Here is a 27,289-nt window from a genome sequence, read left to right on the forward strand (position 1 = left end):
TATCTGAGTTGTGGGATATCCGGCCTCGAGTATGGACCATAGTCGCGGGCTCGAATCTCTGCCTCGCCATGCCCACAAGGCTAAATCGGACGCTCGCTCGATGATGCAATGGATGGCATGTTTCCTGTAGCATGTAGATTATGCAAAATGTTCAGGAGGTATGATGATGACGATGACGACGACGACGACGATGATGCGCCAGGGCTCCCCTCTTGTAAAGAAGTAACGCTGACCTGAATTTTCAAGGTAAGAGAGAACTCAGTTACATCGTCTTCCTCGCCTTCTTGTTCTTGTGTTTTTTGTTTCCCGCCCCCTGACCTTGCGGTCCCCCTTTCCGTTTGCTTCCTGCCTTGTCCGCCTTGCGGGAAATGCCCGCAGACCCAGCAGGAGATGCGCTGGCGGACTCCCCCCGCGGCGTGCCGCAACGCATGCAGTAGACATTGTTCGCGTAGTTGTAAAACGAGCATCCATCCGCGCGGCATTTCCAGTCCCCAGCTTCGGGACGAAGAGAGGGGAATTTGCCAGAACTGGAGACATTCCTCGCCAGGTGTCCACCGCCTGCCATACTCCGGTGCTTCTGCTCAATGGCCATTCGGACTCGATTCATCTCCTCGTCCGAGTCGATTTCTGTGGTGGGCTTCGTGGCACCTCTGCTTTGTCTCGGTCTTGATCTGCTGGACGAATGTGGAATGTCTGGCTCTGAGTCCGAGTCAGAGTCCGAGGTCGAGGCCGAGCTCAGGTCCTGATCATCTTCGTCCTGGATTTGATCATGGCGGGTACTGGCCCGGGATCTTCGCTTCCTGTCGAATGCGCCAAAAGTCTGTCGGCCGGTTGGACGGTCGTTATTCCAGATATCGTCTTCTTCCTCCTCGCCTTCCTCACTTTCCTCTTCCTCACTCCGTCCATTGAGTACACCAAAGCGCGAGCTAGACGGGACAGACCCTTGATCATTGGTATTTACAACCTTATTAGATAGCGGCTTCATTCGGTTGTCTCCTGGAAATGCCACCTTCACATCCAGCACCCACTCTGTATCTGCACCTTCGAACCGGGCGAACCTGCTTGTTCCTCCTCTTGGAGCAACGCCCAAATTTGTGTTTTGCGACGCAGTTGGGGTCGACAGTCCAGGATAAGAAAGGCCATTTGATGGCGTTCCAGGAGTAGAGGATGACGGGGAGGATGTAGTACTTTCAATTCTTCGACGTTTTGCAAGTGGTTCTGTTGCAGGCGTCTGTGCAGCAGAAGTTGTCGGAGTAGATGTTGCGCTGGGTGTTGTCGCAGCGGCTCTTTGCATAAACTAGAGGGAATCAGGCAAATCAAAGACTTGGTTACCGGGTTCAGGTTTGCGCAGCGGCCCTCACACAGAGACAGTTGGCTCAAAAGGGGATTCGTTCTCGACTCACCTTCATGTTCAGCAGTCGCGAAGACATTTGCTTCGGCTGCTGTTGCGACGGCGTCCGGGCATTTTGAGTGGGCGTGCTGAAGCCTGCCATATCTGTCTTTGAGCCTGTAAGAGGGAGGGTTCTCTAGCAAGGGATCAAATAGGGATGGGTAGGACGCAAATCCCGACGGAGGTCAAGAAGACAGCATGCAGCATTCAACACAGTAGACGTGGCAACTTCAAGCCAATACTACTGTGAGACGGACAGTTGCTGCGATATAGATCCGTCTCCGTTTGCGCAATGTAGTCTTCACTGAATCGTGCAACAGGGTGGTCGATGTTCAACACCAATTCAATATCGCAGATAAAAGTTTAGAGAGTTTATGTTTCACGCATTCCGCGCCTGGTATCGGATCGGCGGAATGTCTGGCCGACCCACTAGCTCACCAACTCACTTGCAAGGCTGACCTTACAGTGAGCATCGGGAATTGATCAAAGTTTTTGCATGTTCCTCTACAAGATGCGATATTTTGTGGGCTTATCTCTTTCAGAAAGTGTGTATTCTACATGTGAAACGCCCTTCTTGCTTCTAACCTTGGTAGCGTACTCATTGCCGCGAAAGAAAAGGTGCGGTACGCCGGTGACATGCCCATCTCGTCCAATGGTCTCAAACACAGCTTCGGCTTTCAGGTGCGCGTCGACACGGACTGGAAACTGCTGTTCTCATTCGTATGAGGAGGCTGTTTACCTAAGCATACCTCGATCCTTCCTTCACAATTGGCGCTACGTTGTAGGGGACGATGGGTTGAACGAAGGTTGGATAGCCATTACCAGCGCAGACGGCCCGGAAACAGACATTCGGTAGTGCTACTGATGCATAGCATCTGGTCAACTGGGAGATCTCGAGTGTATCACCGTAACCCAGTCCACCCTGCTGAAGCACAACGGGAGTCGAGAAACGACCCACGGCGGTCTTCATTGGTGAACCATGATGGATTGGACTTTGAAGCTGCTGGGAGCGGTAACTTGTTCATTTTTTCTGGCCTTGGATGGTTGCCACCACTTTTCTCGAATGCTTCGACGCTCGAAACTCCAGATACCAGATACCCTGCCACGTACCAGTATTCAAGGCACCATCCGTGATAGGGATCGTCACACTAGCACCGATGAGGGCTGACTTGATATGTGCCTAATGGACCTTTGAGTATGGCCGTAACTTTTGGTAACACGAATATTCACTTACAGGCATGTCGTCCAAACCTTCCGCCGAGTGTCTGTATAGATTGCCTTTCCTATCTTCTGGGGCAATCCTATCAAGTGCGTCGCTCATATCTTCTCTTACATCGCTGTCCCAATTCTCGTTCAAAGAAAGCGCACATGAAGTGTGTTGGACGAATAGGTTCAAAAGTCCGACTTTGTATTCCTTGATCTCTGGTAGAGACGACACAACCTGGTCTGTGATGAGATAGGAGCCGCGAGACTTGGCGGGAAGCGTGAAGGTTTTCTGGAACCACGCTGTAGACATATTGGGACCACTGCTTTGCACAAGGCAGCCTGGAGGACAGTTCAAAGCGACGGAGAGCGGGCCTTTCGTTTCGAAGGAGTGGGTGAGCAGGTGAAAGGGAAGACCAAGGAGGTATTGCGGAAACCCCGGGAATAAAGCAAGCACCAATATCAGCACCGAGACAAAAGTGAAGTATTTGGATTGAGTAATGTCCAAAGCCGGCATATCATCATGGTAGAGATGGTCGCATCTCGAACTGCGGCATCGAGAGGTTCAGTACGGATAACGTCATAAGCTGTCGGGAAACCTTCCCAGACCAATACCTCGTACACCATCCTTCTCAATGGCTGATCGAACAGTCATGTACGAGGTACATGGTACCTCCCAGGAGGAAATCAATCTGCTCATGGCCCTTCTAGAAATTGCCTGTTTCAATCCTGACTCTGCAGTGATAGCAGACGAAGCCGGAGCCGATCGCATCGAGCTCTGTGATAATGCAGACGTTGGAGGGACCACGCCGCCCTCAAGCTGGCTGACCACTCTGCGCAACAAGGTCAAAATACCTATCTATGTCATGGTTCGTCCTCGGGGCGGTGATTTTGTCTATTCGAACGAGGAGTGTCAAGAGATGAAAGAGGCCATAAGCAATCTGAAACCATTCGCAGATGGCTTTGTCTTTGGCATTCTCAAGCATGATCGAACTGTCGACGTTGCAAGGACCTCAGAACTGGTCAAACTGGCAGCTCCTTTGCCGTGCACATTCCATCGCGCGTTTGACGAAACCACAGACTTGTTTCAGGCGCTCGAAGATGTTGTTGGCTGCAACATCCGTACCATTCTGGCCTCTGGAGGGGTTTCGAGTGCCGTTGAAAACTGTGATGTGTTAGCCCAGCTAGTGAAACAAGCAGATGGCCGAGTTATTGTCATGCCAGGTGGAGGTGTCAGGTCAACAAACATTGAGCAGCTGAAATTGAAGACGAATGCCCTGGTCTTTCATTCTTCAGCCCTCATTGCGGCACGAGGTATTGCAGATGTGGCTGAGATTCGGCAGATGAAGAAGATCCTGCAATGAGAACCGGGAGTCCTGAGCTGAAGCTGTCGAGTGCAGAGACGACATCTATCGACAGATGGCATCGGAAATTGATCGAATGATTTTCAGTCCTTGTGCTCTTGTCACCCGTCAGCTCATGATGGAATGGACGTTTGTTCATCTTGCCCCTGTCAAGAGAAGCCTCGCTTATGCACATGTCAACCGACGAGTCCTCGGCGTCTTTTCATGGGAGCCAGCGCATTGTGTTTCGCGATTGGTCAGTCGTGTCTACAAGCTACTTCATCAAATCCCGAACTTCTGACCTCCATTACCTCTACGCATGTACACCGAATCGACTATTCGACTCGAAGAGATCTCACTTCTCACCTCTCATCATGGCCAACTCATCTAGTCCGGCACCCAAGCCAGATCTCCGGCATTCCAAGTATCCAAGCTCGATAGGCCGGAAGTTCGATCCTGACGGAAAGGTTCTGCCGTTTCCTGGAAACACGATCATCTGTCACCTTTCACCGGACCAACCTCTGTACCCTGCCATGCTGGGTCTGTATGACGCTCTCAGGAGCCACCGATTAGCGTCTCTATATACCATGTTACCTCCGAAAAGCTGGCACATGACTGTCTTCGAGGGCGTCAGTGATGAGACTCGAGCCTGGCCGTCGGATTTGCCCCTCGATGCCCCATTGGACATATGCACAGATCTGTTCAAGAAGAAGCTCGAGAACTTTGAGTTCGACGCCTCGACCCCATTCCAACTGACCATTGTTGGTTACAATCCATTGGTAGAAGGCATCGCCCTGACAGCCGTCCCCGCGACTCCCGCCGACGAAGTAAGGATTCGCGATCTTCGCAACCGGCTGTCCGAGCTCCTACAATTACGCAATCCTGACCACGACGAATATGCCTTGCACTTAAGTCTTGCATACCTTCTACGCTGTCTGGATGACCAACAACAGAAAGAGCTTTCCGACTTTCTGGAAGAATATCGTGCTAAGCTGCCCATTCATTTCGAATTGGGGGTTCCGGAATTCTGCACCTTCGAAGACATGTTTGCCTTTCATCGACTGTTTTTCTTGGGGAACAAGTCCTAATCTGACTTGGCACAGGACTTTACTATTTCGATTGTCAAAATCTCGTTAATTCAAGAGAGAAGCGCTGTGTTATGGTCTTGCTCTAGGAGATTGGCCACGACGATGAATGTCTAGGAGGCATTGGGATCAGTTGTGGTTTTCACGATCAATATCATTTGTATCTTCGCTCTCAGCCAATCGATTGGTCTACGCACCCTGAGCCCTTGTACCTTCATGTCTTGGACCTTTGCTCAAACTCCAAATTTCCGAACACAATTCAAAGCCAGCGGGTGAGCCAGTCCAGAATTTGCTTCTCTGAGTTCTCCAAGCATGCCCGCTCCTCTGGATCGTCCGGATTCCCTCTCACAGCAAATCCATGTCGACCCGGCTTATAGACCCTGTGCTCCACCTCTGGCAGCTTCCTCCCGGCGGCTCTTGCTTTCGCATGGATCTCTTCCACCTTTGCCTTTTGCTCGAAATTCACACCCTGGTCCTCCACTCCCCATCCAATGCTGACAGGCACGACCAAAGACTCGACATCACCTGGAAGGGATACATGACTGGGATGCATGGCCGCCACGACATCTACTAACGGCACCTTTTTGCCGTCAACCTCAATCATGTTGCTTTCTAATCCTGCTCGAATGGCATACTTTCCACCCCAGCAGAATCCCACCATGCCGATTTTCTGGGTGGGGGGAGTCGAGCGCCTCAATGCCTGCATGAAATCCATGAAGGTCTGGTTGGTAGGCCCTTCCTTGTGTCTCGTCATCCACATGACGAAGGCCGGCGCCTTTGCCAGAAGACCCGTATACTTTGCAAATGTCGACTGCTTTTTCGCATCGACTGGAAGCAGAACATCGGCAGTCTTGAGCGGCACTGGGTCTCCCTTGAAAAAGTCCGGTAGATAGACGAGCCACTGGCCGCTCTTCGCGTAGGCGTCGGCAATTAGTTTGTTGTTGGGCAATAGGAGGCCAAAGACATCCGAGTAGATGACTATGATGGCTTGAGGATCGGTCCTGTTGCCGACCACGTAGGTATTCAGCCCGTGTATCTCCTCTTCAGTGCCCTGAGGTTGACCTGTGTGGATGGTGCCCTGAGCAAAGGGTGAGTGGAAGGATATTCATCGAGGATGGATCCAGGTGAACTTACCTTGATGCACTCTTCGCACGCGGAATCCACTTGAGAATCCATTTGTACTTTTATTACCAGTTGCTGACAATCAAACAAGGCTCTGTTTCAAGGTATACTCGCTTGATGACTGATGAGTGGTATATTTCCGGGAGGCACCCCATGGTTGATATATCAGTCCTTTTCCAGGCACAACCAGGTCCCGATGACGCTACAACGTGGAACTCGGCGTGCTGGTTGATCCGCTGCAAGTCTCGGTGAGTTCTCGCGTTCTTCTCGGGTTGTGTTTCATTCGTTGATTGACTGTGATTCGCGGTGAGTAACTGCATGAGGTTTAGTTCAGGCGGGAAGACACCAGATGAATGCGACTCTATGCCTTTTTGCCGTTCTCGCTCTACACCACGACCAGCACGACCAGCACGACCACCGTCGGTCGGTCAGATTTATATGAGCATCCAATTCCCCGTGACTGCAGCCATGTTGCAGGGACCATCAGCGGCCGGGTCCTCTTCAGCCTCGGGGTCGATCGCCGAAAAGACTGCGAGGCTTCCTGTTCCCGCTATCGGCAGGACTCCGCCCACAACATCCACACCAACACCCAAGTTACGCAGTTGTCTAGTTTGCCGCAATCGCAAAGTCCGCTGTGACAAACAGTCACCGTGTTCTAATTGCCGTCGCGCCAATATCGCCTGTGTAACACCGGCGACAGACCGCCCGCCAAGGTGGGCTCGTCGCCTCCATCAACTCACCAACAAGGCCCCAGTGCTGAACACTCCTGCGACGCAGGACGCCAATCCGGATCTTGACAAGGTCATGGAGAGGGTGCGGAATCTGGAGCTGCTGGTCAAGGAACTCAGCTTTCAATTGGAGCAGACTCATGCAAGCTCGACTACTGGGGACTTATCTCAAGTCACCTCCCCTGGTAGCTCAACCCAGAATCGTGGCTTAGGGCATGAAGGGATCCAATTACCCACTACTGATGCCAACCAGAATAAAAAACAGTCTGGCCGCTTGGTGCTCCAGGATGCCAGTCGTGGCCACTATGTGAGCTCCGCCTTCTGGGTCCGGGTCGATGACGAGGTAAACTTTTGCCTTTATGCTCGCCTCATTACCTGATCTAAAGGCTCACTGATTGTTACTGCAGCTCGATGACCTAGAGATGGACGCTCGCGGCTCAGAAGCATATGACTCGGACAGTTCATGGGATGATGCATCTCCCGAAGGCGCGCTATCCGCCCAGGAAACGGAGCGAACGCCTTCGGAACGACATGCATTCTTATTTCGACACAATCTGGCTCCCCCGACTCCTAATCTCCACGAGCTGCGCCCTTTGCCATCCCAGATGCTGTTTATCTTGGACACTTTCTCCCGGAATGTGAATGTCTTCATGCAGATCGTCCACATCCCAATCCTCACGAAGACCATCTCTGGTCCAGGGGGTATACGCCTGACTCACCTGACACCATCCCTTGATGCCTTGATATTCTCCATCTCTTATGCGACGGTTGCTTCCATGGAGGAAGACGATGTAAGCCATTCCTTCCCCGGGATATTCGAGATTGGTCAGGCATATAGGCCGTATTGACAAATGTTTCCCGAGCAGGTTATGACAAACTTTGGCGCTCCCAAATTCGAGTTGATTTCCAAGTACCGTCTCGGGACGGAGCACTGTTTGGCCCAAGCCGAGTTCCTGACCGTACCGAACCTGATGCTGATTCAGGCGTTTGGCCTCTTCCTATGCCTCGCGCGACGCCATGACAGCCCGAGATATGTATGGATGATGACGGGGCTCGTCATCAGAATGGCCCAGTACCTTGGCTTACAGCGAGATGGACTCCACTTCAGTCACCTGTCGCCTTTTGAGATCGAGATGCGTCGACGGATCTGGTGGATGCTGTGCAGGCTGGATTTGAGAGCATCAGAGGACCAAGGGACGGATCTCAGCATACCGAGCGGCAGTTTCGACACCAAAATCCCTCTGAACATCAATAATGCAGATATCCAACCCGAGACAAAGGAGATGCCCGCCGAGCGCTATGGCGTGACTGATATGTCATTTCCACGCATGTCTGCGGGAGCCGTCCACCTCATGAGGCAAATAGTGGCCTCAATTGCTGGTGGAGGAGCGGCAAATGCAGAGCGCCAGAGTCGTCTCGTGAGCGAGATCTATCAAAATTTCGAACAGGAGTACTTCCAGCACACGTCTGAAGCAGGGAATATTGCCTACTGGGTCGCCGTCACCGTCGCGCGCATGGTCATGGCCAAGATGACCCTCATTGCCTTTCTCCCAGCGCTCTTTTCCACCTCCACCTCCAGCGAGACCACCACTGCTGACGAGCTCTTGAGAACCAAGTTACTGGTCTCGGCAATTGAGGTTGCCGAATACAATCATGCGCTCAATGCCGAACAAGCGTGCCGCAACTGGCGCTGGCTGTACCAAAGCCACACCCATTGGCATGCCATTGTCTACCTCCTGCTTGAGACCTCCCGACGGCCTTGGTCGTCCACCGTCGAGAGGGCTTGGATCGCCCTTCACAGCGAATGGCTGATTCCGGCTCAGGCCCTGACAAATGAGAACCTCCGCATTTGGATACCGCTTCGAAAACTGATGAATAAAGCCCGCAAGCATCGCGACACCGAGCTCCAAAGACTACGAGGCGATCCTCAGGCCGCTGTACTGCTAGAATTCGAAGACCGCAAGACTCCGGTGCCTACGAGTTCTGGTCCGTTCCCTGCTGGATCCAGTGTCGACGCCTTCCGTGAGCGATGGCGCCAACTTGTCGGCATCCCAGCGGACGTCCCTCCCCGCAGACCCTTCCCCAGAGGCTCTAACACCAGACATGTCGAATCGGGAGCGAATGAAAACTACAAAAATCCCTCGTCTGCCGAATTGATGCATTCGGGTACCTCGGAGATTTCCGACTTCAACACCTCTAATGAAACGACCCATCTCGGATATGGAGCACAGGCTGATGGAAACTTCAACACCATCAATGACAGAGGACCTGAATCGTCAACTACAACGAACGTAACCGGGGCATCTACCTCGGACCAGACTCCGGATCGACCGTACAACGCCTTTCCGACAGGGGCGGAAGACTGGACGGACGGCCGCACCATGGGCCCTGGCTTCCACGCCTGGCTCTGGGCAGATGCTGACCCGTCGGTCGACGTCTTCTCCAACTGGGACGTGGACTCGCTCGACGCGAACATGGACCTGGGTGGTGAAGTGAACTGGTATGCCTGGGTCGAATCGGCCAAGGGGATGGAGAGGGAAGCCAGACCCCCCGCCGCCAACACTCAATGGACAGAAATTCCCCGAGATCCCTAGCTGCGCGGCGCTACATTGCCAGCTCATGAATAACGAATGGTGGCCCTAGACACAACTTTCTACACGTACGCGAATTTGCTTGTGCTGCACTATCAAAACCAAGACCAAGACCAAGACCTGCCGGGTGGTCCTGTGCTATTGCTTTCCTCGCTGATTACCTGCCGAGCCTTTGGAAGAAGAAAAAATGGCACAGTCTGACAGAAAGTAGACGCCCTCTTGATAGCGATTGCGATTGCGGCGGGCGCCAGATCAAATATCGCTAATATGATTAATGAGGAGAGGGGTGCCATTATGCCTAATCGTAGTTACCTTTTGAGTCAATAACGAATCGCTCTTCATTGCTATTTCTTGTCAGACTGTGCCACTTATTTTTTGACACCGGCTCGCTGCCCACCGGGCGCGTCTCCTCAGAGCCAAGCTGATGTTGGTTCTTGTTGTTGTTGTTGTTATTGTTTGTTGGCCAAGCAGCCAAGGACATCTCTTGTCTGAGAACAAAGTGGGCGAGCTTCATCTTGGCAACTAGTGAGCACTACCTGCAGGTCTAGCAGGTATACAGATCAAGAACCCACGAGTCCACCCACTCCGGGTCGATCAGAAGCGTCTCACCCCGGCTGAGCTCATCTCAGCTCAGATCCTACGGGGAGGAGGAGGAAGATGCTTCGTCCTACTCATAAGAGATCCGAAGTGGAGTTCCGAAGTCGCATCAAGCTTCGGGGAGAGGCTTGAAAGTCGCGCCCGGCCGCGGTGCCGAGCGAGGATAAATCATGGCGTGTTGGTGGGTTAGTGACTACACCCTGAGGCATTTCGCAGGGTTCCAACCACTCCATTACGCAGATAGTTTGTATCTTGTGCGGGCAGCGAAAGGAGATTTCGAAGTATGGGGTTTACTTCTTAGAGCTTCTACATAAGGTGTACTTCGTCCCTATCCATTCATTTACCAAGTTCCCAAGCACCACCAGCCTTCGAGCCACCTTGATACATACAGGCAGAACCCACATGCAGCGACAAAGTAGATGTGGGTAATAACAAGAGTAGCAATTATCTTCCTTCTATTATACCGGGTATACAAGATGTCAAGAAGTTTTCTTGACTGGTAAGAGTTAAGAGTGGAGATCAGCTGTCGGCGGAAATCCCAGATCATCTGTTTGAAAAAAGCCCTTCCGATCGGAAAGGCACAGACACTCTCTTCTCCTCGAACAGCTGTTTGTTGTATAGATACAGAGCCATGGAGGCAAACGAGCCAGCCACCCGGGCCAGTACAGTGCAGCACGATCCAGCCCAGCCCAGCTAATCGGCAAACCCACTCAACAAACCCCCAATGACGGCCCCGACGGGCACAAACATCCAGTGACTCCACTCCCCGCCACCGATCTGCCGACGACTGATGAAGCCGTCCGTCACGGCGACGAGCGTGCTGGTCCACACCATGACGGTGAGGGCCTTGCGGCTGCCAAAGTACGATGTCGCGACCAGCGCGGTGCCCATCGCGACGGTGCGCGCGCCCTCGAGCATCATGACGCTCTCAACCAGGTGGCCCTCGGGCGTCTCTTCGATCGTGTTGGCCCGCGCCCCCGGGTGCGGGAACTGGAACAGCGCGATCGCCCCGCGCGGGTTGAACAACGCGTTGATCCCCAGTCCGACGGCCATGACGCCGAAGCCGCCTATAATTCTGGGCAGGTAAGGGGATTGTGAGATGGGCATGGTTTCGATGTCCTCGTTCGGGGAGTGTTGGAGTCTAGGAATTCCGGGTTTTGTGGTGGTGGTGGTGGTCGTGGATATTTTAAGCTGGGGGTTTTCAAGGTAGAGAAATTTGAGTCTGTAGGTACAGCAATGGTGAGGAGCCTGATTTCCAGGTGCGGATGATGTTTGATCGAAGGCGGTTCAAGATAAAAAGGCCTCTCTCGTTATGTACGCTTGCTGGTTGTGAGCGTTAAAATTACAAAACCGGGAAATCTCGCGTCGGAGTCCGATGCGTCAGCTACGACAAGTTTGAGCCTTAGCGATACTGGGTATAGCGATGACGACTGGGTGTGAGCACTGAGCAGGGAGAGCATTCTCCGTGTTGGATAAAGTCCCGAGTACGAGGTGCACGAGGGTCAATATGGTATAGAACACGAGGTGAGGAGCAGTACTAGTGGCATCTTAGTACAAGAGCTTTTAATACAGTAAGTATCCCGATACTCAAGGCTTGGCATTATTGTGTCGTGCAATCACGTGATCGGTCGTCATTAGCATCAGTGGCACCATCTGATTGGCTTGATCAGCGCCATCTACAGGTACAAGTAACAACAGAACAAGCAGCACCTCAGTCTCCAGATACTTGAAACCCATCCCGGATCATCAGCAGAAGCCACGTCCGTGGCGCAGGTTGAGTCTACAGTGAGTTGAAAGGTGACTTTGAACGTGCCATCAACAACTATGTATGAGCGAAGAATGCCCCAAAGACAGTCTGACAACGACAGGTTCCCTGACTTGAAGACTTCGTGTCAACAAAAAGGCCATATAACTAGCCTTTTGGAGGAGCAGCGTGAAATACCTTGGCTCTATGGCTCTTCGCCGTGGACAACCATTCTGGAGGACTGGCCCATCCCATATCACTGACTCCACGAGACATCGTCACCAGTGACCGAGTGACGTGGTCAAATCGCCTTTCTCAAGACAACTGGGAGGCATCGCAAGGACTGACAAGCGTCTTACTGCGCAGTAATTTGACTCTATTGAGCGGCGAGCTGGGAGGCCTTCTATGCGTGAGCAGATTCAGAGGCCTACAAACACAGACAGGCCTGTGTTGAGAACGGCCAACAGCCAACCCTGGATCGACATACCCTCCTTCTGCTCCGAGATGGCGCCATCTCCGAATCCGCGCCGCTGTGGTCTGAGCCTAGCGAGAATGTGGTCGGATCAGTCTACCCGCTCACGCCAATCGTTGGTCAAGATCTGCTATCTGACATGAGCACGCGCTGCATTGGTGCACTGACTACACCACAGATGCATGGTACAAACAGAGACGACCCGCCCTCAGATCGCTGGACTACACATGCTTTGCAGCGTGCATTGCTTTGGTCTCTGTGGGGTCTTCGCTGAATCGCCCAGGGTGCCAACACTGGTCCCCGAGCTCACATTGGATACGCCTTGTCGATGGGACTATCAACACAACCCATGGCGATGCATGCCTCCTTTCATTGATGCCCAAATCTCAAGCTTACGAGAAATGCACCTCTCTTCGGTATAGGGGCTGGCAATCCTCGAACTCGAACGTGTGGAGACAACGGATAAGTTCCCGAAGACGGCGTGCATCGCGCTTGCCTGCATCCCCCTTGCCCTCGCCATTTCATTATTACATCCTGCAGGTCATTTTAGACCAGAAATCTAGCTGCGAGACATCTGCAAGCTCTCTATCGATTCGAGAAGGACAAACTTCGGCGCCATCACCTCCCATCCGGCCTCCACTAGAAGACTTTTGGAGTGAATCCGTGGGCTCTCCGGCCCCTTGCAGGATGGTGTGCAGCTCGCTTGTATTTGCACTCTTGATGTGAAGTCCGTTAGTCGTTTTCATGAAACACTTTTCATGCAGCGGCCACGCGACGCTAGAGTTCGTCTACGATGTCCAGTCCTAATGACAGGATGCTTGTTCCACATGACCTTACATGTTCAAACGCAAATGCTAGATTACAAGGGTAATTCAACCCCAACACCATTCTCCCCGTTTTCCCGTTGTCCTATACCCTCACCCATTTCTGAGCCTTATACAAGACTCCATGATCCGGCGCACAACTAAGATGCCACCACCCAACCCGGCCCAACATCGAAAATCAATTAATCTACCCGCTCCTCAGCAGTCGTTTCAGCTCCTCATTTTCTTGCTGGAGTTTGGCGAGGCATCTGCGCAGACGCTCCTGTTCCACCCTGTCCTGGTCGCAGCGCTGTAACAGGGCGTTGAGATCCTCGATCAGCTTTTTGACTTGTGCTTCGCGGCGAGCACGGTAGGCTCTTTGTCTGGACACGGGTCAGCACAATTCTGAAGAGCTTGGCCCCCAACGGCAGCCGAGTTGGAAGTTCGACTCACGCTTTCCGATTCTGCGACTTGCGCTTCTCGATGGCTTCCTGGGATCGTGATTTCGCGCCATACAGGGAAGACACGTCAAACTCAACTGGAGGACTCTGACGTGGTTGGCAATATGAAGTTGCTGAGCTATAGGTGGTGCTCCAGCCTGTAGAGTCACACCCGCGAGGACTCGAAACTTGATTGCCGTGAGATGTGGAGGTCGTCATGTCCTGGATGCATCCAATTAGCTACGAACTTGCTGGCTTGGGAGGGTCTCGTACCAGGTATTCGGGCATTGAGTCGTCGTCCCAAAAGAGTTGCTCTTCTCTGTAAGCGTGCATGTCGCCAAGGGGAGGACTATTTGACCAAGTCGTGCTTGGTGTGCTTGTTGACGGAGACGATGTGGCGTGATTCGAAGCATGCCCAGTCCACACCACCGGGCTCCTGTAATGGGGTTGATTATAGGACACGGTCGAAGGACACATTAGACGCAGCTGTTTATGTGATGTTGTTGACGACATGGCGGTTGGTGGCGTGGCAAAAGAAGAGGATTTTCCTTTGACGGACAATCCATCTCGGTCCAACATCTTGGGTCTATATCTTTTTTTGCTTCCGTCTTCCTTGTCAGCAACACTGCCGGCTCAAAGTGTATAATCACTGCGTGGACAGCCCGATCATCGTAAAATTGGTTTACAATAGTAGTCAATGTTTGTAGAGACAAAAAGGATTGCCTCGATGTGGAATAGTGGCACCAAAAGGATTGCCCCGAATAGGAAGTTGGACAGACGCCCTGATGACCTCGTATTGGCCCCGAACCAGGAACCAAGGCTCCGTAGGCTCTGACACAAGCGACCCAGGATATTATATTAGGACCCGAATCCCAGATCTCCAGAGATGGTCCTCCATGCGCCCTGAGCAGCCCGTCATCCGGGGGAAAACACACCGTCCTTCGTAACGTAAGCGACTGCATTGAGGGTGGTGAAAGTCTCCCTGCCACTCCCCCGGGTGCCCTTTACCGCTCACGACGATGAATACCTTCTCAGCTTCTATGACGACGATATCTGGCCCACCTGCCCGAGACCCCGATCGTCCCTTTGTTTCGCTACGGATCGTCACATGGACATCCTCAGGTCTTGGCTTTACGGTCAACCATATCATCTCCGATGACGACGACGACGACTTTGGAAACGAAAAGGTTATATAGTCTCGACAGGTCCAGTCAGCACAACTGGACTCTCGAATACTCAGCTGGATGTGAGGACATCCATGTCAAAACTCGAACTGGAACAGAGGGTGCTCGACGATGATGCCAGCATTTGCGGTCCTTGCCGCGAGTCTGTTACATGTGGGCATTTCTGTCGCACGCGCGAAACCAGAATCGATGTCGAGAACTTCAACGTAGCGAACCGAGACGAGACGGTCTCTCAAGCGAAGCTGGCTCCGGACGGGAACCATGGAGGAGAAGAACAGGATTCGACACATCCGTCAACGCTGGTTGCTGACGTGTCTTACTGGCCATTGGCATGCTCTTCCCCTGCTACTCCTTCGACCATGCCGTGAGAGGGAAAGAGGCGGTCGATTGAAGCTGACAAAGGCACATACGCGGCGCACCGTCTAACTCGAAGAGCAGATGATGCTACTTGTTCCAGCAAGGCTCCAAAATCCTTCGACTCTCCTCGAGCAAGAGCATCTCCCTACCAGCACCGATCACAGGCAGGATCGGTGGACGAAAGCCCACTCGTCTCCTACGATTTGGCCCATTGAGTCTTGAGTACTTGCTGCTTTGGTGCAAGACTGCAAAGTCAAGCACAAGGCAGGCCTGAAGATCATACGCCTTTCACGTCAATTGAAGCATTCTGGAACAACAGCACGCTATCCATGATGCTAAATGGGATGATGACTGAATCAGAATCGACTCGTCGGTCCTTTTCTTTGCTTCGGCGCGACTCTTGCCCTGCTGACTGGGATCTGACTCTCCCTCTGCCTGTGGATCCCCGGGGCACCCGCCCCTTCCCCCCCCCCAAAATCGACTACAGAAAGCGGGGTTTACATACTGCTGTCGTGTCAGTATATTCGACCAAGGCTCTCCAACAACAGGAAGACCGGGTTGGTCGTTGCTCGACGAGAAGGTTTGGTTCATAAGCTGGGTGACTTTCTTCTACATTCTTCGCTCTATACCGATTTTCTCGAGTGGCTGCCACTTTCCAGGGGCATCACCCCCCCAAGAGAATCGCGTGGACAGAGAAGCCATGAGCGACGCCCACTTTGTATTTTTGCCCGGGCAGGGTTCGCACTATTCGGGCAAAATCCGTTCGTTTGTTCTGCGCAACCGGAAGGGAGGGCAGCAGCGCCAGAAGCGCGCAAAGAATGGCAAACCCGAAGAAAGGGCCATTGTGGTGTCGACAGAACAACAGTTGGTCCCATTGGCAGACGCCCAGAATCTTCTGCAGGGCCATTTCGATCCCTTCAAGACATTGGCGGCCGATCTGGACCGGACTGAAGGCATCATGGTCTCGCACTGTACGATGAGGGAAATCCGGTTGCTTCGTTCTTGGGAAAAGCTGACGGGAGTTTCACAGTCGTGGGAGACTGCATTCCTCACCTAGGGAGACGGCGTCAAAAGACGTGGTTTCCGCCCCGCGACATGCATTGGCCCGTGATGCAGGGAAATCCTCTGATGTTGGCCGTCGCCGTCCACTTTGCGGCGATGAGCCGCGCGTTGATCGAGACGCCGACAAGAGAGGAGAGGATCTTTGCGGAAAAATGCTATCTGAAAACGCTACAAAACTTCCGCACGAGACTGGAGGCTGAGGCGGCCAGTCCGAGCGATGGTCTCCTCCAGGCCATGGCCTGCATCTGCGCCACCGAATCCGTCATTCGAGAAAGCTCCGATGCGACGAAAGAGCAAGCGCGCAACTCTTTCTATCTGCATTGCCGTGGTCTCCGGGCGGCGCTGGACCGCCGACACGGCTGGGACGTTGCGCACTACTCGCCTGCTCTGGTGTGGGAGATGACATGGTAAGCCAAAGCGTGCAGTGTTTTCGCCATCCACACCCTGAGCCGGACTCTTCGATGGCCAGCTGAACCAGGTCTCGGGATCCAAACACGCTGACTAGTAGACAGGGAAGACATGCTGTCGAACGGCCAGATCTCTGCCATGAAGACCCAGTTCTCGGTCCACCTGAAATCCTCTCTTCTGGACGAGACCGAACGACAGAACCTACCCATCGCAGGGGCAGGCCTCACACAAGCCCAGTGGGATCGGTTCTGCGCCCTCGAATTCATTGGCGCGTACCAGAACTTCCACACCATGGCTGTTTATAGACGACGCCACCCGCCGGGCGAGCTGCACCCTCTGAGCCTGTTCCTACCCGACATGCCGGCCTACCGGACGCTGTCGGCGAACGTGCCCAACATCGTGCGGCCAATCATGCCAATCCTGATGCTGCACATCGTGCTCTTCGACCTGCAGGGCGCGTCCACCGAGGAATTGACCTACCAATACTGGGCGATCCGGCGCAAGTTCGACCGGTGCGACGTCGAGCTCGACAGCGGGCCGTCGTACCTGCTGTACGCGATCGGCATGTCGCCGGACATGAAGGGGTGGTCGGACCAGGACCAGATGGCCTTGTTGTCGCGCCTGTTGAGCGTCGAGGTGCGCTTGTCGGACGCCACGAGGGAGATGATCCGGGAGAGCCTGCTTGCGTTTGTCGAGTCGGCCGTGTTGCCGGACAGTGACTGGTGGACGCCCGCGGAGATGGAAGCAGTCATCACCAAGGAGCTGCTAGGGTAGTGGGATCACCGATTTTGGACTGCCCTCAACTTCCTTTTGCGTCTCACGAGGTAATCAAAAGAAAGACTGCATTGCTAGCCTGCATGCTCGCGTCGCGGGGAGAAGAAATGGGTGACGACAGGAGGAAGAGCAGACAGTAACGAGCAACGGAACCATTTACGCAGCGTCATGTCTTTCATATGTATTAGCACGACTTCGCAAGGCATGGATAGTCGGGCCATTTTGAGTGAGCGTGTTAGCCCTGCGCCAGATGATAGCAACGAGCAAGCGTTTAAATGCCAGCCATCGAGCCAGTATTGAACTAGTTGAACGGAACACTCAAAACGTGTAACTTGTGCATGGGGACAAAGCCAGCAAGACTCTCAATTTGCATGCTACCAGATGGCTTTGGAAGATCCTCGCAAAGAGGCATTCTCTAAAAAGAAAAGAGCCGTGTGCGGGAAAGGCCGTTGGGTGGTCGTCAGTGATGATCTGCTTACCTAGAATGTCATCTTTTGGGGTTCCAGGTTGACTGACCCCTTTACCCTTTTGGGAGGTCGAGCAACGAAAAGGGTTACAGTACCTCGTAGTAGTACTGGAGAATGAGTACCCAGTACCCAGTACTCCCTCTCCATCAGCTTCCTCGTCACCTCCGAGATACAGTGCAGTACAGCACAGGACAGGAGGTAATGCAAACGACCATTCCGAGGAAACCCCACCAGCCGCCCTCGACCGGTACAAACAACGACTCGTACTCGTACTCATGTGTACCTACCTATGTACAGCTACAGAAGCCTCCGGAAACCGATGCAACTCCGTACCTGGTAGGGTACGGAGTACTCGTATCCGCAACTCGCACTCGCACTCGTACATACATTTGCCAGAAAAAGGGGATTTGATCTCTGTTTCTTGTTCTCCGCTTTGCGGGTAAACAGTTTGGCTGTCATCGCACTGTCGGACTCTCGCTTCCCCTCAGCTCCGGGATGGCTGGCCTGGCGTGTGAGTTGCGTGCCTGGGGTTCCAGGAAAAACAACGGCGTGCAATACTCCGTAGGACCGAGTAAATATAACCCCTATGGGATCTTCAGCTGTGGCCGAATGATAAGAGAGTTTGATAATGAGGATGAGGCGCTGCCAGGCATCAGACGCGGGCGACTTCGATAAAAGAAAACGAGATCCAGAAACCCCCCCCCCCCCCAAAACAAAAACCGCCGTGTTTTAAAACGCACCACGCTATTGGTAGGAACGGACCAGGTCACTTTTAACAAAAACTACGAATGGCCAACGGCGACATTGCTGCATTTGATCTTGTTTGCTACCTTGTTTGCCACATGGGCTGAATACGCCACAATCACCAGAGGAGCACTGTAACGAGGGGCAAGGGGAGAGGGACGATTGACATGGTCATCAAAGGGATTGCCCGTGTGAAGAGATTAGAATGACAGAATACCCAGGTAGATCGCTCTCCTGGAGGGCGATCGCTATGGTGTTTGATAGAGGAGCAGTGATGACGCCTTCTTGCTGATATCTGACGTGTAATCTGCATATAGAGAGACGTTCATTGAAGCGGGTGGTTACTGATGCAGAGCGGACGCTGCCCAGCGTCGTCATGGGTGTTTGACCAGACCATTTATTCAAAGGGGAGCTCCTAGAAAACACCATCTGCTTATCGTATGTACGTGCGTACTCGGTCCCTCCGTAGCGACTCGAGAGGACCAGTTGACACGGTGGTGACGGTCACCTGTCCGTCTGGCTGATGATCAGACAACACGGCACCCACTGGTGCCACCTCGACGTCATGCCCATCCCGTGGAATAGCTGAGCCGCGCTTCCAAGACTCCGAAATATCGTTGGTGATCAAACCGTTGATCTGTTTCTGGCGAGACGCGTCTTGATCGCACGCGACTGTCCACCGAACCTGCATCACGCCGAGCAGGCAAAAGATCCATAATAATAACACAAGCCTCCCGGGACGTTGATCCAACGGCTCTACGAGATACATATGTACATATGTAGCGAGAAGGTGTGTATTGGGGGGCCTCAAATCTGGAGGTCATCGCGTGCGAACCTTTTTCTATCTTGCCCGCGTCCCAGGCAGGTACTGAGGTAGGCTTAATTTCGTATTTGTCGTCCCGTCCTGCTCCATATAACTATTGCCTCCGACACAGAACACGGCCGGCAGAGACTGTGGTGCAAACAAAGGCGTTGATGTCTGAGCGCATGGCGAGGGGATGTGGGCGAGACTCGTTTCCACATGATGAAGTTTTTTTCATCGTTTTTAATTTTAGCCATGCGGCCCAAACGGATATGGAAGTTGCGAGGCTGAAAATATGACAGGGATGTTTTGGTGGTAGAAGCAAACAAGAACGTGGCTGACCCCCGAATGACCCCAATGACCCCTTTTAGTCATTTAGCGCCCCCACTAGTGGCCCCTAGAGTGTCCGAATAAGGCCTAAGGTTTGTCCAGACTGGGCTAGCGTGCCGCTAATACGCGACCCGATAGGTAAAAAAGCAACTCAGGGGTAAAAGCAGTGTGGAAAACAGAGACGTTCACACTCGCTCTGGCCTCCCTCTTTTTTCTTGGTTCTCACACATCGGCCGGGATAATTCATATGGCCAGTCCGCCACCAAAAAGCCACTCATTCATTGTCGAGATCACTCGGGGACTTGGACAAAACGTCGTGGGTAACGGAGGACAGGAAGGCGCAATGATGGAACGGGCAGAGAACATGCTTCTGTGGCACAAACACAGCTGTAACTTTGTACCTCGTATGCCGGGTTGATTGACAGGTTTGGAGGTATGCTCTCAACCCCTCTCCAGCCTGTATGGGGACGATGTGACTCTCCAATCCATAACGTATGTACATGGATTGGTCCCTCGCCAGTCTTTGCAGAGGGCAAACAACAAAAAAGCCACTTGTTGCATGATCGGTTTCCGAAGTCCCGTATGCGACGTCCCCCGCCGCCTGATGTGTCTCAGTCCATCATGGCTGTGGCCTTGGCTCTTCTGGGCTCGCGAGATCCAATCTCCCTCGTCGTAAAGTTTGGTCTTGTCCTATCCACGAATTCAACCTTTCCACCACCCAGAACGTGGGCGTCTCTCAGCGTGCATCGTGTTGACGCCTTGGCCTCTCCTTTTCCCTGCGCGGTGCTAATCTCCTGAGCCGCGGCGCATCTCTATGATTTCCCCGTTTGACCCAACCTCTCGCTCCACACGTCAACACGGTGCTGGCCAGCCATGGCTTGACCGATACCAGCTGTGATTGTGTGAACCCCTGGCTTTTCCTGGCCACATTTTCCCAGCAGAGTGTCAGGGTGGGGACAAAGTCTCTTCTTTGCCTGGCCTCGACAAAGCCCGAACGAAAGTGGTGAGCTGCGCCTGGGGGTGTCAGGCAATGCGTCGTCTTTCAATGGCTTGCTTCCAAGCGAAACTCCGGCGCCACGGCTGATCCGACGTTGAACCGGCATATTCTGCTACAAGTTGAAGAAGAACTTCCGTCCTTCTCCTGGCCTTGTTCTTTCTGCTCAAACTTCGTCTTTTCTTCCCCGTCAGTTTGTTTGAAAGCTTTTGCTTTCGTCCTCTCGTTTTTCAATTTTGTCACTCCTTTTTTTTTGTGTGTTGATCCCGTCGTCATGCGGTCGCTACTTTACGCAGCGGCGTTGATGCCGTTGCAGACTCTCGCTTGGTCAGGGAAAGGATCAGACGTTGACGAGATCGTGGTGGTCACAACGACCAGAACCATTACTGTGTGCCCTATTACCGAAGCATGGACCTGCGCCCCCGACGTGCCGACCGCTCCCTGGCAAGACTGGACTGGGACGCCGACAAACACGGTGTCGGTGTCGCCAACAAGCAAGGGGGATGGGAACGGCGGACCTGGTCATACCACGAGTCCATCATCGTCCGACGACTCGGGCCACCCTACCTCTGGACAGCATTCGTCTAGTCCGTCTTCAAGCCCGACCACCTCGGGCCCCTACGTCCACCCAACCTCGTCCAACCCTACTGAAAGCCCATCGACCAGCCCCTCAGGCAGCCCCAGCTCGTCAGGCCCATATGTCGGCCCCAGCTCATCGAGCACACCTGTCGGCCCAACCTCTTCAGTCCCCTACGGAAGCTCAACCGTTGGTCCCGTCGGTCCAGGAACGTCGTCAAGCCCTTCGGGAAGCTATGGGTCGTCGACAAGCAGCGATAACCCAGTCGGACCGGGAACATCCTCCAGCTCTGACAACCCGGTCGGCCCAGGAACTTCCAGCAGCTCTGTCTCGCCCGCTGGACCGTCCTCAACTTCGAGCAGCAGCGCCGTCGCCCCAACTTCCAGCAGCACCGGAACCAGCACTACCACCGCCACGAGCACCACTAGCTGCGCGCCGTCTCAGACCGTGTCTGCTCTTTCTGAAGATTCCTTCTGTGCGGACAACACGCCAGATAACCGTAGCAAGTGGTGCGGCCAATCAGTCACCGATGACACGGCGGTTCCCTACCGGAGCGGACACAGCAAGTCTTTCACCTTGAGGATCACGGATGCCAATATCGACTTTGACGGCACTGTCAGACCAGCATTTGCCATCAACGGTGGAACTCCTGGTCCCGCCATCGAGGCCAACTGGGGTGACCTTGTCTCGATCACTGTTATCAACGAGTTGAGCCACAACGCCACCACTATCCATTGGCACGGTATCCGCCAACTCGGCACGAACGACCAGGACGGTGTTCCCGGTGTGACTGAGTGCGCCATCCCACCCAACGGTGGCACGCGTACCTACACGTGGCTCGCCTCAAGCTATGGAACCGGTTGGTACCACTCACACGCCCTCTCGCAGTATGGCGGTGGTATTCGAGGCCCCGTCATCATTCACGGACCCTCGACGGCCGACTACGATCACGACATGGGCCCGGTCATGATCGATGAGATCTTCAGCCAGACCATCTTCCAGATGGCGTGGAACATTGCCCGTGCTCGAGGACCGCTCCCAGCTGCCGTCAACTACATGGTCAACGGTAAGAACAAGTCGCCAGATGGAAGCACTGGCAAGGCAACCCAATGGACTGTCGAGCCTGGCAAGAAGCATCTGTTCCGCATCATCAACAGGTACGTGGTTTTCCCTCTGTCTTTGCGACTATCAGGCGATTGATGAAGACTAACTTGTGCAATCCAGCGCTGCCCAATCCTCGTTTATCGTGCACTTTGACAACCATGAGATGCTCGTCATCAGCTCCGACTTCACCCCCATCGTGCCATACAAGACCAACTTCCTCTACATCAACCCTGGCCAACGATACAATGTCATTGTCGAAATGAACCAGGTTAGTTGACTCCCCCCAAATCAAACTGGCTTCGTCGTCCCCATCGCTAACATGCATCTGTAATATAGACCCCCGGAGCATACTTCATGCGCGCCATCACTCAGACCGGCTGCGGTGTCCAGAACCTCAACAACGGTCTCGGCATTGCCAACCCTGTCTTCACCTACAAGGGAACCTGCGGTACCCCCGTGTCCGAGACCATCACCCTCACCCCGAACACCGACTGCCGCGATGAGCCCCTGGCCAGCATTGTCCCCGTCGTCAGCAAGAACGCTGGCAGCCTCGAGGATTTCACCGATACCGCCAAGCTCCTGCCCGGTGGCAACGGTGGCTCGCAGGTCTTTGACGGCTACGGCCCCATCATCAGATGGTACTTTGGCGGGCTCCAGGATCTCAGCGGCAACAGCGCCACCACCCTGGGCAACCAGACCGTCTCTGTGGACTTTGAGAATCCTACTCTCCGAACCATGGCGGAGCTGCCGACTCTAGGATTCAACAGCTCGCGCTACTCCAACGCCGTCGTGTTGGACGGACCCGAGGGCGACTGGGTCTACTTTGTGATCCAGAACAACTTCCAGACGTCGCACCCGATCCACTTGCACGGCCACGACTTCTCGGTGCTCGGCCAGGGCAAGGGCGTCTTCTCGGCTTCGCAGGCCTCGTCGCTCAACTTTGCCAACCCCAGCCGTCGCGACACGACGCTGCTCTACGGTTTCGCCGGTCCCGGCGGTGTCGCCCAACCGGGCTGGACCGTCATCGGATTCGAGACGGACAACCCAGGTGCCTGGCTCATGCACTGCCACATCACGTGGCACGCCGACGGCGGTATGGGTCTGCAGTACATCGAGCACCCGGACAAGATCGACGCCGAGGCCTACTGGTCCAGCAGCAGCTTCCAGGACGAGTGCAGCGCCTACGAGAGCTACATCGCCGGCGGCGGCGAGCCCAAGCTGTCCTACGAGGCCGGTCTCAAGCGAGATCTCGAGAGGCACAGATACGCCCTGGCCCACAAGAACATGCACTAGATTTTTGTATCCAGAACATTGCACGGAGGGGGGGTTGAGACGACGACGAACAACAAACGCGCGCAATAGGTTATATCGTATATCCGACCATCCGTGTATGTGTATGTGTGTGTGTATATTTTTGGGTGTCTATGTGTGTCTATGTATATGTCTGAGCATGTGAGCGTGTGTGCGCGTGCGTGTGTGTGTGTGCACAGAGGGACAACAAAGCCAAATGCAATGCAAATGCAAATGCCAAATCCATTCTACGCGTTTTGAGGGCCGGGCGAAGGAAAGGGGAAAAATGGGTTTCACAAATGTATTGAAAGAAATGCTTTCTGTTGGTTTTGTTCTCTTTGTGCTATTTCTTCCTTTCTTCAGACCCCCGCTGGGTTGGTTGGTGGATAGCGTTTAATGCCTCCCTACCTGTCCTATCTATCTATCTACCTGTTGTACCTACTCGGTATTGTACCTACTGTACTTACAGTATTTACAGTATCTATGGTGCCCTATGGTTCCCTCGTACAATACCTCATACCTACATACCTACATACATATCTACACACTCTCAATCTCACACTTATATTTGTACTTACGTCTACACAAATGGTCTGTCTTCTTTCTTCCTGTTTTCTCCGCGCACATGGCTCCCTTGCTTTCCCCGGACAGGCAGATCGGTAGATGGAAGATCGAAAGAGCTCAGCGGCACATTTAGTCCCTTTCTCTTTATCCACCTTTGGTTCGTGGTTCGTGGTCCTTATATTCGGTGACGTTGTATATAGCACTGCAGTGGCACGTGTTCGTGTACTTGAGTCCTGGGTGGTCAGGGCAGGGCAGGGCAGGGCAGGGCAGGGCAGGGCAGGGCAGAGCAAGCAAGCAAGCCGACTGGAAAGGGAATTGGAGAATCTGAGGGAGAGGAAGGAAGGAAGAGGCAAGCTGCATAGATTTCCATATTGATATGACGTGATTAATGCGACAGACGTCCTGGAAAATAATAGTAGTACATTGGACGGATGAATGCCTAAAGTGAAAGGTACGGAGAGAAAGTGCCGTCTCTGTGTAGATAGATAGATAGATGGCTGGATGGCTGGATGGATGGATGGTGTACACACTGCTCAGATCTACGAAACGTCCGTCATCATGCTTCATCCCCAGAGTCATATGGCTCAGGTCAGAATTGCTTGGATTGAAAAAAAAAAAAGACCATGAAATTCCAAAATAGCTCCCCCAATGCTCGCAATGCTGTCTACAAACAAACCCCTTATCAAAGTACAGTTGTTCGCACGTGTCGCCATGAAAGAGCTGAGATTTCTACCGAAATACCTCCCAACCCCCATAAATCCTCCGTGAGAACGGAAAAAAGGGTATCTATCCCATGGCCGGCATCGCTTCCACGCCCGCGGGCTTCGCCTTCTTCACGCTCTTCCACTCGAAGAAACATGCGGCGATAAACGATACACCTGCCACGGCGACGGAGACGCGGTAGCAGTCCTTCAAGGCATACACGTACGCCTCGATCACCTGGTGGATATGGTCTTCCATGCCCATCTTGGTCAGCACGCTGCGGAGCGCCGTGGCACCCGTGTTGATGAGCAGCTGCGGGTCAATGTCGGGCGCGTACTTGGCGGCACCGCTGACCAGACCGTTGGCGAAGACAGACTGCCCGACAGCGATGAAAAGCGCGCCACCGAGCGATTGGCAGAACATCAGCAGCACAGTCCCTTGGGGAATGTCCTTCATGGGCAAGGTGGTCTGGACCGCCACAAGGGGAAGATTGAAACCAAAGCCTGTTCCAAGACCTGCGCAGATCTGGTACCCGAACCATTCGCGGAAGGGCGAGTCGACGGTCCAAGTGCTGATCAGGCCGTAGCCAATGGTCATGAGCGCGGCGGCACCGATGATCAGTGGTGTGTAGTAGCCGATGATGGTCACCGCGATCCCTGCGACGATCGAAGTGAAGACAGTGGACAGCATCAATGGCAGGATCTGGACGCCGGATTTGGTAGGCGAGGATCCCTTGACACTTTGGAGGTAGAGCGGGAGGTAGTACATGAGAACAAAAATGCCGGCCCCGAAGAAGAAGACGAAGGCGCAGGACGCCATCAGAGTGCGCTTGGTGAGGAGACGCGGTGGGATAGTGGCATCTTCACCCAAACGCCACTGGGATATGCCAAAGAGAATCAGAAGACACCCGGCACCGACAAACAGCCCAATTATCCGCGAGTTGTCCCATGCGTAGGTTGACCCACCCCACTGGACTGCCAGCAACAGACAGATGATGCCCGGAATGAGGATTGCCGCCCCGATGAGGTCGAGTTCGAGGATGCGTTTGAGGATCGGCATCTCGGAGAGCTTCGGATCTTGAGGGATATGGAGCACGAACAGGACGACGAGCATCGAAAAGCCGCCGATAGGCAGGCTGCACCAAATCATTAGCACTCGCACGAGAGAGGGAATAGAGAAACCGGCTCACTTGATATAGAAGCACCATCTCCACGAAAGGTGATCAGTGAAGACGCCACCGAGCAAAGGCCCTGCGACACTGGCCAATCCCCACATAGCACCAAACAGTCCAAACACCAGAGGTCTCCGGATCAGAGGAACTATGTCACCATTGTCAGTACCTGGATCATCGATATCAGATGTTTGCAATGGCTTACGCGAGTGGGCAATAATGACCAAGGCTCCCGAAAAGATGCCACCCACGCCAATGCCGGCAACAGCCCTCCCAACAATGAGCGCGGTGCTGGATGGTGCAACGGCACAGACCAAGGAGCCCAATTCGAAGACGCTGATGGCAGAGAGAAAGACCCATTTGATCTGGAAGAATTTGTAGATGCGGCCAAAGCTGGGCTGGAGTGCGGTACTGGTCAGGAAATATGCGCTGCCATACCAGCCAATGTCGGTGACACTGTTGAAGCGGTCGGTGATCTTGGGGATCGCAGTGGCAATGATGGTTTGATCAAGTGCGACCAGGAAGACGGCCAGATCGAGGGCGATAATCAAGGTCACGAGCTTCAGACCAGAAGGATAGTTGCTCGTGTCTTCGACCTCATCTTCGACTTCGACTTCCTCCTCCTTCCCCGTCTCCTTCGCCAAACTGTCGGTAGTGAGCCCAATGTCCCGCTCGACAGGTGGCTTCTCGGCGACATCGACAGATGGTGTTGAAGAACCAGATACGGAACGCTCAGTCGCGTTCTTGTGAGGAGATTCCTCCCGGCCCGATGTGTTGTCTGGCATGGTCCTCGTTGGGTTCTGTTGATCCTCTGAGACACCCATTGTAGATCGAACAAGCAACACCAACGGTAGCGCCCTTGTAGAGTCTAGTATTATTCAAGATTGAAGCAAGCAATCATCGAGACGAAGTGAAGATGTCACAGGGCCACCCTGTGAAGTATATACACACGCGGGCTAGAAAATTTCTCCCGTATCCCTTTCACCCTAGGATACGAGGCGGGGTTAGTCTGGCCATTTGAACGACTCATACAGGTTCGGGGGCCTAAAGAACCGAGCGTCATTGACAGGTGTAGCGCGAGTGACAGCCTAGATACACACAAAAGGGAAAAAAGTTAGAAGAGAAACTCCTAAGGTTCGACCCGGTCGGACGAATTTCAGGCGCGTCAAGGGGTCGTTTGCAGGCGGACTCGGATCTGGGACTCGATAACACCGAGTTTTTGACAAAGCGCGGCTCATCCT

The 27,289-nt window shown here is 53.6% G+C and overlaps 11 protein-coding genes across 11 annotated transcripts; 6 read left to right on the forward strand and 5 right to left on the reverse strand.

Annotated features, from left to right (window-relative positions):
* Nucleotides 1-262: 262 nt before the first annotated feature.
* Nucleotides 263-2,906, reverse strand: AYO20_02659 (hypothetical protein; the record flags this gene model as incomplete). Its single annotated transcript, XM_022640963.1, has 4 exons — nt 263-1,297; nt 1,404-1,507; nt 2,501-2,570; nt 2,625-2,906. 4 exons carry the CDS (start codon nt 2,904-2,906, stop codon nt 263-265), a joined length of 1,491 nt encoding a protein of 496 aa, XP_022503219.1.
* Nucleotides 2,907-3,228: 322 nt separating this feature from the next.
* Nucleotides 3,229-3,957, forward strand: AYO20_02660 (hypothetical protein; the record flags this gene model as incomplete). The annotated part of the gene is made up of 1 exon (XM_022640964.1): nt 3,229-3,957. The coding sequence occupies one exon, from the start codon at nt 3,229-3,231 to the stop codon at nt 3,955-3,957; it is 729 nt and encodes a 242-aa protein (XP_022503220.1).
* Nucleotides 3,958-4,310: 353 nt separating this feature from the next.
* AYO20_02661 (hypothetical protein) lies at nt 4,311-5,024 on the forward strand (the record flags this gene model as incomplete). Its single annotated transcript, XM_022640965.1, has 1 exon — nt 4,311-5,024. One exon carries the CDS (start codon nt 4,311-4,313, stop codon nt 5,022-5,024), a length of 714 nt encoding a protein of 237 aa, XP_022503221.1.
* Nucleotides 5,025-5,280: 256 nt separating this feature from the next.
* On the reverse strand, nt 5,281-6,197 carry AYO20_02662 (hypothetical protein; the record flags this gene model as incomplete). Its single annotated transcript, XM_022640966.1, has 2 exons — nt 5,281-6,099; nt 6,156-6,197. 2 exons carry the CDS (start codon nt 6,195-6,197, stop codon nt 5,281-5,283), a joined length of 861 nt encoding a protein of 286 aa, XP_022503222.1.
* A 414-nt stretch (nt 6,198-6,611) lies between these two features.
* AYO20_02663 (hypothetical protein) lies at nt 6,612-9,465 on the forward strand (the record flags this gene model as incomplete). Its single annotated transcript, XM_022640967.1, has 3 exons — nt 6,612-7,214; nt 7,279-7,662; nt 7,738-9,465. The coding sequence occupies 3 exons, from the start codon at nt 6,612-6,614 to the stop codon at nt 9,463-9,465; spliced, it is 2,715 nt and encodes a 904-aa protein (XP_022503223.1).
* A 1,287-nt stretch (nt 9,466-10,752) lies between these two features.
* Nucleotides 10,753-11,166, reverse strand: AYO20_02664 (hypothetical protein; the record flags this gene model as incomplete). The annotated part of the gene is made up of 1 exon (XM_022640968.1): nt 10,753-11,166. One exon carries the CDS (start codon nt 11,164-11,166, stop codon nt 10,753-10,755), a length of 414 nt encoding a protein of 137 aa, XP_022503224.1.
* Nucleotides 11,167-13,286: 2,120 nt separating this feature from the next.
* On the reverse strand, nt 13,287-13,851 carry AYO20_02665 (hypothetical protein; the record flags this gene model as incomplete). The annotated part of the gene is made up of 3 exons (XM_022640969.1): nt 13,287-13,461; nt 13,532-13,740; nt 13,792-13,851. The coding sequence occupies 3 exons, from the start codon at nt 13,849-13,851 to the stop codon at nt 13,287-13,289; spliced, it is 444 nt and encodes a 147-aa protein (XP_022503225.1).
* Nucleotides 13,852-14,537: 686 nt separating this feature from the next.
* On the forward strand, nt 14,538-15,070 carry AYO20_02666 (hypothetical protein; the record flags this gene model as incomplete). The annotated part of the gene is made up of 2 exons (XM_022640970.1): nt 14,538-14,705; nt 14,759-15,070. The coding sequence occupies 2 exons, from the start codon at nt 14,538-14,540 to the stop codon at nt 15,068-15,070; spliced, it is 480 nt and encodes a 159-aa protein (XP_022503226.1).
* A 689-nt stretch (nt 15,071-15,759) lies between these two features.
* Nucleotides 15,760-17,303, forward strand: AYO20_02667 (hypothetical protein; the record flags this gene model as incomplete). Its single annotated transcript, XM_022640971.1, has 3 exons — nt 15,760-16,030; nt 16,090-16,528; nt 16,634-17,303. The coding sequence occupies 3 exons, from the start codon at nt 15,760-15,762 to the stop codon at nt 17,301-17,303; spliced, it is 1,380 nt and encodes a 459-aa protein (XP_022503227.1).
* A 3,611-nt stretch (nt 17,304-20,914) lies between these two features.
* Nucleotides 20,915-23,614, forward strand: AYO20_02668 (hypothetical protein; the record flags this gene model as incomplete). Its single annotated transcript, XM_022640972.1, has 3 exons — nt 20,915-22,374; nt 22,442-22,589; nt 22,658-23,614. The coding sequence occupies 3 exons, from the start codon at nt 20,915-20,917 to the stop codon at nt 23,612-23,614; spliced, it is 2,565 nt and encodes an 854-aa protein (XP_022503228.1).
* A 1,347-nt stretch (nt 23,615-24,961) lies between these two features.
* On the reverse strand, nt 24,962-26,872 carry AYO20_02669 (hypothetical protein; the record flags this gene model as incomplete). The annotated part of the gene is made up of 3 exons (XM_022640973.1): nt 24,962-26,012; nt 26,067-26,196; nt 26,254-26,872. 3 exons carry the CDS (start codon nt 26,870-26,872, stop codon nt 24,962-24,964), a joined length of 1,800 nt encoding a protein of 599 aa, XP_022503229.1.
* Nucleotides 26,873-27,289: the final 417 nt, after the last annotated feature.

This window comes from Fonsecaea nubica (genome assembly GCF_001646965.1).
Source record: "Fonsecaea nubica strain CBS 269.64 chromosome Unknown Scaff11, whole genome shotgun sequence".
Taxonomy (NCBI): domain Eukaryota; kingdom Fungi; phylum Ascomycota; class Eurotiomycetes; order Chaetothyriales; family Herpotrichiellaceae; genus Fonsecaea; species Fonsecaea nubica.